This window comes from Periophthalmus magnuspinnatus, chromosome 1, assembly GCF_009829125.3.
Source record: "Periophthalmus magnuspinnatus isolate fPerMag1 chromosome 1, fPerMag1.2.pri, whole genome shotgun sequence".
NCBI classification, from domain to species: domain Eukaryota; kingdom Metazoa; phylum Chordata; class Actinopteri; order Gobiiformes; family Gobiidae; genus Periophthalmus; species Periophthalmus magnuspinnatus.
Window position 1 is genome coordinate 15,489,461 of NC_047126.1, and position 13,291 is coordinate 15,502,751.

Genomic DNA, 13,291 nt, shown 5'->3' on the forward strand with positions numbered 1-13,291 from the left:
GCTCAATAAACATTGGTCAATAAAGTGTATTTCGTTTATTTTTATTTATTTTTTTCTTCCATGTTTTAGGCATGTATGTAAAAAACGTAGATACACAACTGTTCTTAAAAGGCATATGCTTGCTTGTGCAGTTTATAGTACCGCTACATTCAGTGTGGGGTGGAGTCCATCGTAATGTTTTTTTGTTTTGTTTTTTTAAATAAATGCGTCAAAATGTATCCCTCCCACACCGGAAGTTTGTTGGTTGCTTAGCAACGCCTCTGTCGGTAATTCAGCGCTGGGAAGTTCTCTTAATTTTAATAATTTAAAGAATTTTTTACAGGGTGCGTTCATGGTATGTATGATATGCGTACTCTACACTTAGTATTTTATATTTTAATGTCTTTTCTGTCACCTTATTATGTTTTCTAGGGCTAATTTATCAAGCTAACAGGCTTGTTTGCTTTAGCAAGCTGTTTAATGTATATAAAATTATATTTACAGCCAAATATTATTACACTTATATTTGACTGTAAACGTCTGATCTTTCAGAATACTATTTAGTGTGGGTAGGTAGTGTGGGTTGCCTTATTTTCCTTTTACTAATACATTTTCAGGTGAAATGGAGAGCCCCGTTGAGGCAGAGGAGCTTGAGGGAAGTCATGAGGAGACTAGCTCACACTCACTGGATGAAACTGCAGAGGACTGGCTCACCCAGGGTGTTCATACAACTGAACGTAGGTCTGCGGGACAGCAGTCAGACTCAGAGCCTGTGGACCTAACAGGGCGAGAGGACAAGGGGAGATGGCAGGAGGAGTCTACAGCCCAGAAATATGGTAATTTGGCTACATACTATTTGTAACGCATGGAATATAAGTGATTAGTGTGTGATTTTTATTTTATTTTATTTTTTTCGTTTTTCCTCAGTTCAAGAGAATGATACCCATGTCCCTGTGTCTCCTGACCCATCAGACACCCTGGAAACGATGCAGGATCAAAGGCTCCCAGTGAACAATTATGATGGTGATGAGGAGGAAGAGGAGAAAGAATTTGTTGTTCTTGGCCCAGATCACGTATGCACCTAGAATCCATCATGTGGTAGCTAATGAAACACCATCAATTACTGTATTCATTTGTAATTATGTCCCATCTTTCCTTAGGAACTGGTGAAAAGGCATCAAGTAGCTCTCAATGTTCAGCTCATGAAGGAGCTGGAGAGAATTAACTCTGCACTGAAAGAGAAGGTATTTGTTTTTCTTCTTTTCTGCCTACAATCCATTCTTTTTATCATTTTCAAACCTAAACATATTTGTCCAGTAGGTGGTGCCACTGACTCAAGAATGTCTATATATATTTGTTGAGAAATAATCACAGTATTCTGTCATTGGCAGCTTGCCTTGGATAAAACTTATGAGTCTGAGATTGACGATGGCTCAATGGAGATTTACAGAGTCAATGAGAATCTGGTCAGGCTACAATACAAATTAGAGGATCTTCACCAGACCAAAGCCGAGGCTGCAAATAAACACCACCAGACACTCAAGCAGCTGGAGTCCAAAAAGTGCCAGTTCTCCAGCTCTACAAACCAGCACAAGCAAATGAAGTCCAATGGTGAGGCTGTGTGAAATTTGTAAAAATAATAATAATAATAATAATGATGAGGTAGGGGTGGATAATGTGGCAAAAAAATCACTTACTGTTTTTTTATTTTATTTTATCACAATTTATATACACTTTGTATTTTTCTGTTGCCTTTTATTTTCACACTTACCGAGGTCAATCAACTGGAGAGTGGATGGGTGGAAAAAAGGGTTGATGTTTGAGGATACAGCTGAGTTAAATAGAGAAATCGTGAATCAAAATATATCAAAATTATTTTTTAATTTCTTGTAGTGTCCCGGCTCCAGTCAGAGATGGACAGTCTGATGCGTAATCTTACCTTCACTCAAGACGTCAGTAACGAACTTCACTCCAATGTAAAAGCAATGAGAATTGCCACACATAAAGCAGAAGCTGAGAAGTTCCAGGCTGAGGAACAGAAACTAAAGCAGGTGCACAATGTGGTGATTTCAAAGTAACAACAATATTTTAAAAAGTACTACGGGTTTTACTCACAGTGTAGTTTCCTGTAGGATTTATATGTGGAACGTCTGACCAAAGAAATGGAGAGACTGACAGAGCAGGTGGCTTTGTACAACGCTCAGACGAGTGCCCAGGCAGATGAGACGCAGGCCGCTAAAGAGGCCCTTTCAGAGGTAACTGGTTTAAACTAAAGTGTACATGACAGGTTAGGCTATTCATTTCACTAAAACATGGTTGACATCTTTTATTTTTCCAAAAGATCTTATAATTTTATAATTTTACTTCTTGGTTTGACAAGGGCAGCATATGTTTCAATTTAATAAATATTTCCTAGGAATCATAATCATAAGGGCCAAAATTTGTTTAAATTCCAAAATAATTATGATTTGCAATAATAGAAATAATAGTATTAAGGCACTAAAAATAAATGAACACTTTCTGGATGGAGTTTTTGATGTTGGTGGCATACGTAGGTAAGGGGTATTCCAATTTAGTCACTGCTCCTTCCTGGTTTTTTGTACTTTTCTTCTCAACTTAACATATGTGAAACTATAACAAATATTTACCACAGGTACTATCCCATCAAATAAGGCATTCATTACAAAAACATGTAAACATGTCAAATGCACAATAATTTTACTTTTATGTGACAATTATTTATTAATAATAGAATAATCATTTTACACTTTTGAATTCAATCTATTATTTTGTGCACAGGCTGAGATGGAAATGGCCTCGTTGTTAATGGACCATAAGCAGCTGTTGCAGCAGTGGAACAGCAGTCTGGTCGGGATGAGAAGAAGAGGGGAGGCATTCACAGCGATGCAGGAGACTGAGCGGTACATTTATTACTCTATAACTCAATAACGTTAAAGCTATGTGGATATTTATTACATTTGTCCAACACGTGCTCTTTACCCCTGCAGCTTGCTTGAGCACCAGTTACTTTCACTGGACAGGGATATTAAAGGCTATAAGAAAACCATCACAGGGGAGCAGGAGCAAAATGAGATACTTACGATGCAGCTGAACAGGGCGCAGATGGACAATGCTACCACCAAATCGCTCATAAATCAGAAACAAGCCCAGGAAGAGGCTATGCAGACTCACTATAGCACCATCCTGCGAACGCTGCAAGAGACAGAGCGCAATCTGGCACAGTTAACCAAGGTTTGTTCACAATTTCCCAGCTGAATGAATGTAAGAGATGGAACTATCAAGAAGTAGAAAATGTATTTATATTGCATATTTCCTTTAAGTAACAGATATACTTATACATATACACAAGCAATCAGAAAAACCTCATATGTAACTTCATATTATTAACATATTATATAAAAGAATACATTTTATACTATATAAATATGAATTGTCAATAATGTTGATAATGTTTTTGAGTGCAGAACTACTTGTAAATATGCTTGAATCATTTTGCAATTAGATTTTTTTATTTTTTATTTAGGAAACCAGTAAACTTGAAGCTGAAGTGAAAGACCAGAGGAGGCAGATGGAGAAAGAGAGTGCTCTCCGTCTAGAGTTAGAGGACAAGATCGTGAGTGCCCTACAGCAGAAGCTCACTCACAACAAGGCCGCCAAGTGCTCCCAGAAGCTCTCCGAGAAGCTATTTGCACTCAAGAAGGAAAAGGTAAAAACTAATCAATGTTCCTCAACTCTATACGAGAAGGCTTATGTTGGTTGGGTTAATGTGATATTACAACATTCTACAATCCCTGTAGTTTAACACTGAGCTGGAGGCCAGATCAGAATTAGATGGTGGAATAGTTAATACCTCTGTTATTACTGAAACTAACCATGAGCAAAAGTAAAACATCTTTTTCACAATAGCTTCAGAAATGGTTCCATTATTTAAGCACAAAGACATGATTCTTGTCAGTTGAAAGAACTTTAAACTATGATAATGTATTAGTAAAATGAAAATAAGGCAAGTTATGACTATGAATATTACAGGTTTGTGGAGCCAATATCTAATGAATAAGGTTAAACACTGATCAGTACTCCTACAAACTTATGCAGGGTCTCGACCTCCGTCTGAAATTAGGAAATCATTGAATTATATATATAAGAACTAAGCTCTTTGGTGATTTGTATTTCTTTTTTTATTTTAATTACATGTTTATTCATCCCTTTAGATTACTCAGTTGTGGCAGCTGGAGAATGAAATTGCAGCCGCTGATTTGGAAAGCACTGAAATTGATCAAAATTTGGACAACTTGGAGTTCACCCAGAAGAAACTGAATGAAGAATCGGCTAAAATGGACAAATTGCTTTCTGACCAAATGAGCAAGATATCTTCATTGATGTTTTCAATTGGTCAGAAGCAAAGTATTATCACAAAAATCAAGAAAAAGATAGATCAGATTGCAGCTGTTACCGGGGTAAGACATTGCAAAGTCATTTTTACTTTGGTTGGTAATCATTTCTATAATAATTTCTGTGATTTTACTCCCAGACTGAGGATCTTAGCCCAATGCAAATCAAAGCAGATGCAATGAAGGCGCAGATAGAGGAACTGGAGACAAACAAAAACCGTGACCACCGACTTTGGATCCAGAAACAAGTCACTCTGGTAGGACTGACCCAGGAGCTGGAGAAAACCAGCAAGAACATCCTCCAACTAGAGACTGAATACACATGCCTGCAGCAGGAGAGGGTACGAATAGAAAGTAAGTGTACTCTGCATTGTACAGGCATCACTAAGACCACTCACAATAGTTGTTAGGGGTTGAAATAATAATAATAATAATAATAATAATAATAATAATAATAATAATAATAATAATAATAATAATAGCACTTACTTATTATTAATAATTCATTATCTGCTTAATTAATACCACAACCCCTGAGTTAAGTAGTTACTAAAATAGAGTCATAAATAGTTTGTTTATTATGAATCAAGTCTTCTTCATGAGTTAATAATGCCCATTGGGGTGTTGTTACTATAAAGTGTAACCAAATTGGTAAAGAAAAGAGAAAAAGCAAAACATTTTTATACATGTTTTCTTATTATTTGCATAATACATTAGTGTTACTTCATCATCATGAAGACAGAATGTGTCTTCAAAGGATATATTTTAAAGGCATCCTGTAAGTTTGCTTGCCTCTCTCCATGCATGGCTGGTATTATAAGCAGCTAAACATACTGGTTTGAATATTATTACATCCACTTATATTTTGCTGTGGTTCACTGCCCTCTCGCAGATTTGATTGAAGGAGAACACAGAGATGAGCAGAACATGCAGAAGAATACTAGGGTGCTGAGAAGAGATTTAACCAGACTGAACACTTTCCTGAGTAAGAACATACAGCTGAGCCAGATACTGGAGCAGGATAATGCACTGATGCAGACGGACTTCACCAAAATACTACAGGCATGGCTCTACTGTATTCATTTGATAATATTAATTACGTGTCATTGCATGGATTTAAATATGAATAATTAACTGTGGTTTAATGTTTTCAGAATGAGGAGCTAGAGTCCATCAAGATGAGAATGAAATGGGAAAAAACAGCAGAAGAAAAAGAAAGACTTTTCAACTGTCTTGTTGAAGCAGAGTTTGTATTTTCTCAATATCATCTTTGTTTCTCACACATGTTTAATAACACTACTCTTATGGATGTTGTTGATACTTATTTTATTATTGATAGACGGCAAATCATGCTGTGGGAGAAAAAGATTCAGATAGTTAAAGAGACGTACTCCGCAGTGCAAGGGGAGGAAGAGCAGGCCGACATTCAGAGGTTAAAGGCAGAGATTCACCGTATGGAGGTAACATTATATTTGGGGATTATTTACCAGTTGGTTATTCAGACCACAAGTGTGTTTTAGTGGACATAATTGCCACTGACTGCAACAACCAGGATATTTCGCACCACTTTTATAAAATATAATAGATAATTTAATAGGTGTGGAAAAGTAGAAAGCACAATTCTGCATATATTGCACAGCAATCCTGATGCTAAAATTGTGTTAAAAATATACATTATACAAGTAATAAGTTTAAAAAAACAAAAAACATTTAGGTAAATAAAATTGACAAATGCTTTACTTACTTTCAATCCCTCCAGACACCAACTATACCAGTCCCTAAAATTACCTAAAAATGTAGGTGGGATTTGAAATCTGATGCTCCTTTGTAGTTTAGGCCTCTGCTTTCTGATTTACTCTCATTATAAGGGGGCACAAGCTAAGCACAGAGTCTCAGCTTCACAAAGAAACCAGCCATTTGTCTGTACTCCAGAGGGTTCAGACACAGAATTTGAAGAGTCAAACTTGAGTTACTTGGTTATTTTAATCAGGTGTTTTAGGAAAAATAGGAACTGTAAGGGGTAAATTTGTACCCCTAGCTTCATCTTGACCTTTTTACAGTGGAAATGAAAATGCACTGTCTTATATGTGTGTCCCCAGGTGCGTCTGACTCAGCTGATGAAGGAGCGGGAGAGGTTGCTGAGAGAGAGTGAGGCGACAGTGGCTCGACGTGAGACCATCGTGTTACGGCGAGAATCTATCCTCCATAGTTCACCAAATAAACAGAGCACCAAGGGAGAGCTGCAGAGGCTGATCCAGAGTCTGCAGCGCAAAATAAACAACACACACAAGGTACTCCATTTGTGGGTGCATAGTAGGTCTGCACCATTTTGGAAAGAAATCTAAATCTAAACTCCAGGAGCATTAAAGGGCCCTGAGCCATATTTTCTGATCTATGTTATAATGTTGTTTTCTTTGTTGTTACATATTTAGGCTGAGTTCTCCTCTCAGAAACAGAAAACACTCCACATTTTGATGTCATTAAGTGGTAATACATGAAATAAAATATGAAATACACTTTCACTAGATCATTTCAGCCCTGAAATTGCCAATTTCTACTGAACAGGGTAAAAGTTAGCTCTTAACTCGAAAGCAACTGCTTCATGACATTAAAAGGTGCAATAGAGCATTTTGAGCTTAGAATAATAAAGGGTTACTCAAACAAGTGTGAATGAAATAAAACACAACTTCGGGTATGTTTTTGAGGATGTAACAGCATTATTACATGGCTTAAAGAGTCAATTTTCAATAATATAGGGCAGGGGTGTCCAAACTTTTCTCATTAAGGGCCACATATAAAAACACAGACAAAGCTGAGGGGCAACTGAGGGCCACAGACTGGTCGCCAATACAATGGATACTTCAAATCTGTGTTACTATTCCAAGTTAGACTGAACCACTAGACCATTCATGATTACATCCTCAATGGGACACATTAAATATTGGGTATTGGCAGTAAGTAGATTTTCGGAAATGTACAGAGAGGACTGTTTAAGGTAATATGGGCCAATTCACCTGGAAGCTTGAGGGCCAAGAAAAATTGGTCTAAGGACTGCATTTAGCTCCCAGGCCACAGTTTGGACATCTCTGATATAGGGCCTTAAGCATTTCAGAAAGACTAAAATATGAACTGATAAAACAAACACAAGAATCCCATACATTTCAGAAAAAGTTTGTAGAGGTGTAATCTACTTTTTTCCTACAGGACAGGCCATTTTGTTCTTTTTGTGGCATTATGAGTGGGTGGCAAAAGTAAATAAAACTAAATTATAATAACCAGCAACACCACCAGGTTTAATGTGGATAAATAAACTAAACAAACTAAACTAATGCAAAAGGAACACAGGTCCACAGGTGATGGAGGCAAGTGAGCTCCAGTTTAAATAGTGTCATTTATTTTAAATTACATAAAGCTTGAGTTAGAACTTCTGATTGCTATAATTTCATTCACTATAAAAGGACCAGTCTAATTTCACTCACTAGAACAGTTTGGTTCTTTATATTCACAGGTTACAATTACTGTCCAGCCATTCCATCAGAAAATGTACATTTTAAAGTTCAGTTTGATATTAAGGCAAGACTGAACAAAAAGGTGAAAGCAAAACAGCAGAATACACTCCAGGAGATCGCTAATTCAAACCCTGTAACCTGAGAATTAAGTGACATTAATGTATAGCTGGTTGAAGTATTTCATTCTCAAGCTGACAGTTTAAACAAACTGCTTCAGCCATGCTCAGTGATGCCCACAGACCGATCACCACAGACAGGGGGACGTGCCATTACCCACAGCAGAAGGTGATGAGGTCTGCAGAGCCGGGCCCTCAGCTACACCTCTGGACTAAATTTACGACGAATAACTTATATAAGTTCACTTAAATGTTAGAATAGAATGTGATTTTAATTCGATTGCTATATATTTGGGCAGCCCTAACTTATAGAATCTGTATTTGAACTAAAAGACTGAAATCGTATTCTCTGTGATCTTTGTCTAAAGCAAGTGACGGAGAGTGAGCAGGTGATCAGGGAGCTGCAGGAGAGCCGGGTGAGTGTGGGCCACCGCCTCTCTCAGCAGAAGCAGCAGATCATTGACCTCAGCGGGAACAGCTTTGCCTTGGAGCAGGACACAGCCAATCTCCAGGACAGTAAGGAAAAGGTAAAGACTATGGGATTTTAATATATACAAATAAATGTGATACAGCCAGTCCTCTTTTTAAAATGAAGCAGTCTTTCAATATAAAGTTCTCTCTTCGTCTGTGTTTCTAAAATGTATTAATAAAAACAACTGCCATGATTCTTTTACACCACACCCTCAGTAAACTTGTCATCATTTGTGGGCAGAACTTGTTCCAGCTAGTGGTCCTCCAGAGCAGGTCCAAGAAGCTGCAGAGCGTGAAGGACAATAGGTACAAACCTTTGTCCAACAGCGAGTCCATCAGAGCAGCCCTCCACAGTCAGGTAGAGAAAGTGCACATGACCAACACCATCCTGCAGCGCATGTGTGACGACTTCCCCCAACACCAGGGAGCAATGCGGAGGCTGACTCTGGCCCTGTCCACCCAATTACAGGAAAAAGTCCCTGATCTAGAGGTGTGCTGACTGGGAGTAATGGACAAGAGAACCAATGGAAAACATGAATTACGCTTTGGTATCAGAACTGTGGAGTCTTTTCTTAATAAGATGCAATTAATAGAGTTTCTTCACACACCCATCTTCAAGGTAAGATAGTGTCAGTGGGTGGATTACGCTGTTATATTTGTAGTGTGTATTTAACTTTTGTTCCTATAATGACTCACTGATCAATGCTGTATTTTTAACGAAGGCTTTCATTAAAATAGTTGACATTGACTGGTGAAGTTCTAATGGTTACTATTTACCTCAAGCTACCACCAACACAACCACCTCCCTTTTGTCTGTGCAAGGCATGTTTTAACTCCTTTATTATGACTTTGTGCCTGTGAAATATTTTACCAGATTTAGAATATTTGCTTTTCATGTGACTTAATTATTAGTTATATAACACTTTTAAACCTAATTATTAGTTATATAACACTTTTAAAACTAATTATGAGTTATTTTCGGGACACACCAAGGCTAAGCACAGTACATTTATTTCTAATGTGACATCAGGAGGTGTTGGTGTGGCTGGTTTACAAAGCTGTAGAACCAGCTTCAGTGTGGCCTCCTCCAACACTGTGTGAGACATATATTCATTGTCATTTCCTCCATTTGACATCTACATGACTTCTATTATAAACCACACACTGCTTACACATTAACCTATGACAACATAGCTTGCATAGAATTTTCTGCTGCCAGGTTCTTGAATCAAAACCTAAATAAACTTTTGAAATTCCAATGTAATGCTTTGACTGTGTTTTGGGTTTCATTTTGGTGTTTGATATTAGGTTTATCAGAAGTTGTGGACCATAGCAGTAAGGAGAAGACATGGAGTAAGAACTTCAAAGTTTTTAGTTTTGTTTTTTTTTTTTTTGTTTTTTTACACATATAAAGGGACAGTTTTTAGTGTTTCTCTGTTGTTATAGCATAAACCTCTCAGAGCTTGTGAGCTTGTTTATTGTTCAGTCTGGGTCAGATACGCACTCAGGTGATTAAGATAATTGGTTGTTTTGAAAGGTATTTTTAGTGCCACACCTCACCCATTTTAGTGCACAAATTGCTGCATTGGGCATGTCTTTAGTCAACTAAACCCCATTTAACCTCCTAGGACCTGGCATCCACATATGTGGACAACACATTTTGGGTTGTCTAGGCCACAATTTTTTAGAAGAAGAACAACATACAAGAACAGCAACAATGTAAAAATGTCACTTCACGTGAGACACATTTTTCAAAGAGGCACAATTGTTGTTTCTCATTTAGTTTTTACATTCAGGACAAATGTTGTTGTGTTGAGGCACTTAAATAAATAGTTTTTGCAAATCATTATTCAAATGTTTTATCAAAATGATTAAAATGTCCACAGATGAGGATATCTGTTTTACATCACTTTTCTCAGAAATTACATAATGTGAAAAGATAATTGTTTATTTTTACACTCATCAAGTCCCAATCAGCCTAAATAACAAAGAGAAATTAATAAAGCTTTTCATGCAAGAGTCGGCTCTTAGGAGGGTATATATAGTCAAATCACAATCACATTTAAACATAATGTACACACACAAGACAAAGTGCAGTCTATTTATAACAACTGTAGTTTGCAAATGGCAAAGAACCTGCTGGTGTGGTTTCCCTTTCCTTGTGATACTGTTTACAATGACATTGTATGCGTTTGGTAAACCAGTCTTCATGCACATGTAACCTGCTATAATTATGTAAAGATATAAACTTAGAAGTGACTTAAAGTACTTTCAAAATGATCTAGTTCTACTATAAGCCCACTATTTTAGAATAGAATCTGATATTTTGTGTTTAGCTTAGAGTTGACACCTTTTGTTGTTCTTGTGACAGTTTATGTGTTGTTGTTAATGGAACTTACTTGGTTGTTATGACATGTTAGTTGATGTGAAAGCTTTATTTGTCAGTTGCTGGTCTGATTTGGAGTGAGTTGACTCTACTGCTGTTTTGCCCTTGTTTTCTTGTTCTCTTCAGGAAATTAACAACCAAAAGAAAGTTTGTGTATTTCCTTACAATAGAACTCTACACTGATGCCAGAAGTGATGAGCCTCAATGAAGTTTCAGTTAAGCTAACCTCTACTCTGCTGAGCTAACAGTTGTATATGTTTCTGTCTGTGCAACAAAAGATAAAACTGGAGAAGAACACTTCACTCCACACATTGAAATGGCCCCTGCTTGTGCCATTAAAGCAAATGACATTGAAGGCTTGGTTCATTGCACCTATACTCACATGCCACATACTAAACAATCAGAGACCTCAGAGCTGAGTGAGCTTATTCAACTGGTGAGAGCGGTCACATTAGAGAAGAAACAAAGACAGTGCAGGGAAACTAGTGGGGCCCCACATAGATGTGACGATAACTTACTAAAAGGCATTTCTAAAAATCCCTTCCAAAGCCAAAGAGGATGTCACCAGCCTGCTCTATGCACCTCGACCACAATCCTCTGCTGCACATTGGGTCCAATAGGCTGGACTTTGCAGCCTCCACAGTGAAGCTGAAGCTAGAAAACAAGCACAGCCAATGGCAACTGGATCATGACATTGTAAACCAAACAGACTTGAGTCAGCCCTTCACTTAGCTGTTCTGGGAGCTGCATTCATCCTCCCTGTGAGTCACTCGTCCTCTCGCCTGTGTGCTTTCACATCTGCCTACTCGGCTGAGCCACGGCACGGCAAGTCTCAGAGGAGCTCTAGACATCAGCAGTGGGTCGATAGACAGCATACACCAAACACAAACACCACATCAACAGTAGCCAAGTCTCCTCCCTTCACTTAGCTGATCTGTACACCATACTCCGGATTACCTGGTTCCATTCTCTCCTCTGTGCGTCCGGCCCTCACTCGTCTCCTCCTCTGACCCACCTCAGAGCAGCATCATGGCCCCTTTGACAATGCTGCGGAATACAGTCAGCCAAGGGTCGACTGCACACATTCAAGAAAATAAATCAACAGGAACAGTAGGTAGGGGTTCGCCCTCGGCTTAGCTGGTTTATAGGCCGTCCTCCTCCTGACTCAGACCTTCCATCTGCAACCCGTGTGTCGGACTGATTTAGTTACACAGACAGCCGGTCAGACACAGGAATCGCAGATGGACCGGGTGCTGTCTGAGTGAGGTCTGAGTGAGGTCTGAGTGAGGTCTGAGTGAGGTGTTGGTGAGGTCTGAGTGAGGTCTGAGTGAGGTCTGAGTGAGGTGTTGGTGAGGTCTGGGTGAGGTCTGAGTGAGGTCTGGGTGAGGTCTGAGTGAGGTCTGGGTGAGGTCTGGGTGAGGTCTGGGTGAGGTCTCGGTGAGGTCTCGGTGAGGTCTCGGTGAGGTTTCATTTTCTTTTTTAAACAGCAGGTAATCCAGACACAGACATTCCCCATACTCAGGATGGAGTAGTCCAGTGGTCCCCAACCACCGGGCCGTGGACCGGTACCGGTCCGTGGATCAATTGGTACCGGGCCACCGGCCGTCCAAGAAATAATTTATTATTTCCGTTGTATTTATTATCTGAGTCTGAAAAATCTTTTATTTTGAAAAATGACCGGATTCTCTCGGTTACATTTCCGTCACTTGAGCGCCGACAACGTAACCACTTAGCGTTCCGACGGCCCGCCCGCGTTACAACTTTACAGCAATGTACGTGTATTTCTGCGTCACCCACACAAACAATCTACACATCAAATGAAAGCTACGGCATTCATCTTTCTGAATATGTAAACCATTTACACCTCTAATCACCACAGTGCTGACAGGAAAGCCGTTTTTACAGAGAAGTCAGAAATGTGGATTTGGACTTCACTTACCATTGAGCGCTCTGGTTCTGTCAAACATCAACATATTCACACAAAGTTGGTCTCGTTCGTTCCGTAAAGGTCCAGAGAATATAATCCATTCAAGAAATTATGTCCACAAAGGAAGTTAGAGCCTCCATGTCCAATCTGCTGCAGGAAAGTGAAATCTGTTCCGTCACTTCTCCGCGTAAAAACACGAGACTGGATATAAAGATCTATAAAGAAATTACGCGCGCGTATTGCGTAATTTTACGCAGCAGTTTTGTGTTTTAAACATGACGAAACGGACAAAACAAAGGAAGTACGCGACCGAGGACACTGTGGATGTTTGTACAAGTTAAACTAGAGGCATCTCGGACCCGGAGCGGTTCGTGGAACCGAGTGAAGATCTCATGATGGAGTCAGGAGCAGAGGACCTGATGTTTTGATGGACTGGATGCTGTTCCTGATCGGTAAGCGTGGTTTATTCTGCTATTAACTTAATTGTGGGT

At 38.9% G+C, this 13,291-nt stretch overlaps 1 protein-coding gene across 1 annotated transcript; it reads left to right on the top strand.

The window, feature by feature from the left end:
• Positions 1-213: 213 nt before the first annotated feature.
• ccdc40 (coiled-coil domain containing 40) lies at positions 214-8,986 on the top strand. Its single transcript, XM_033992076.1, has 18 exons — positions 214-235; positions 597-815; positions 907-1,052; positions 1,140-1,223; positions 1,371-1,590; positions 1,873-2,030; positions 2,112-2,234; positions 2,779-2,900; positions 2,988-3,231; positions 3,524-3,706; positions 4,212-4,457; positions 4,532-4,745; positions 5,284-5,453; positions 5,546-5,637; positions 5,731-5,851; positions 6,491-6,682; positions 8,385-8,543; positions 8,729-8,986. Exons 1-18 carry the CDS (start codon positions 214-216, stop codon positions 8,984-8,986), a joined length of 2,973 nt encoding a protein of 990 aa, XP_033847967.1.
• Positions 8,987-13,291: the final 4,305 nt, after the last annotated feature.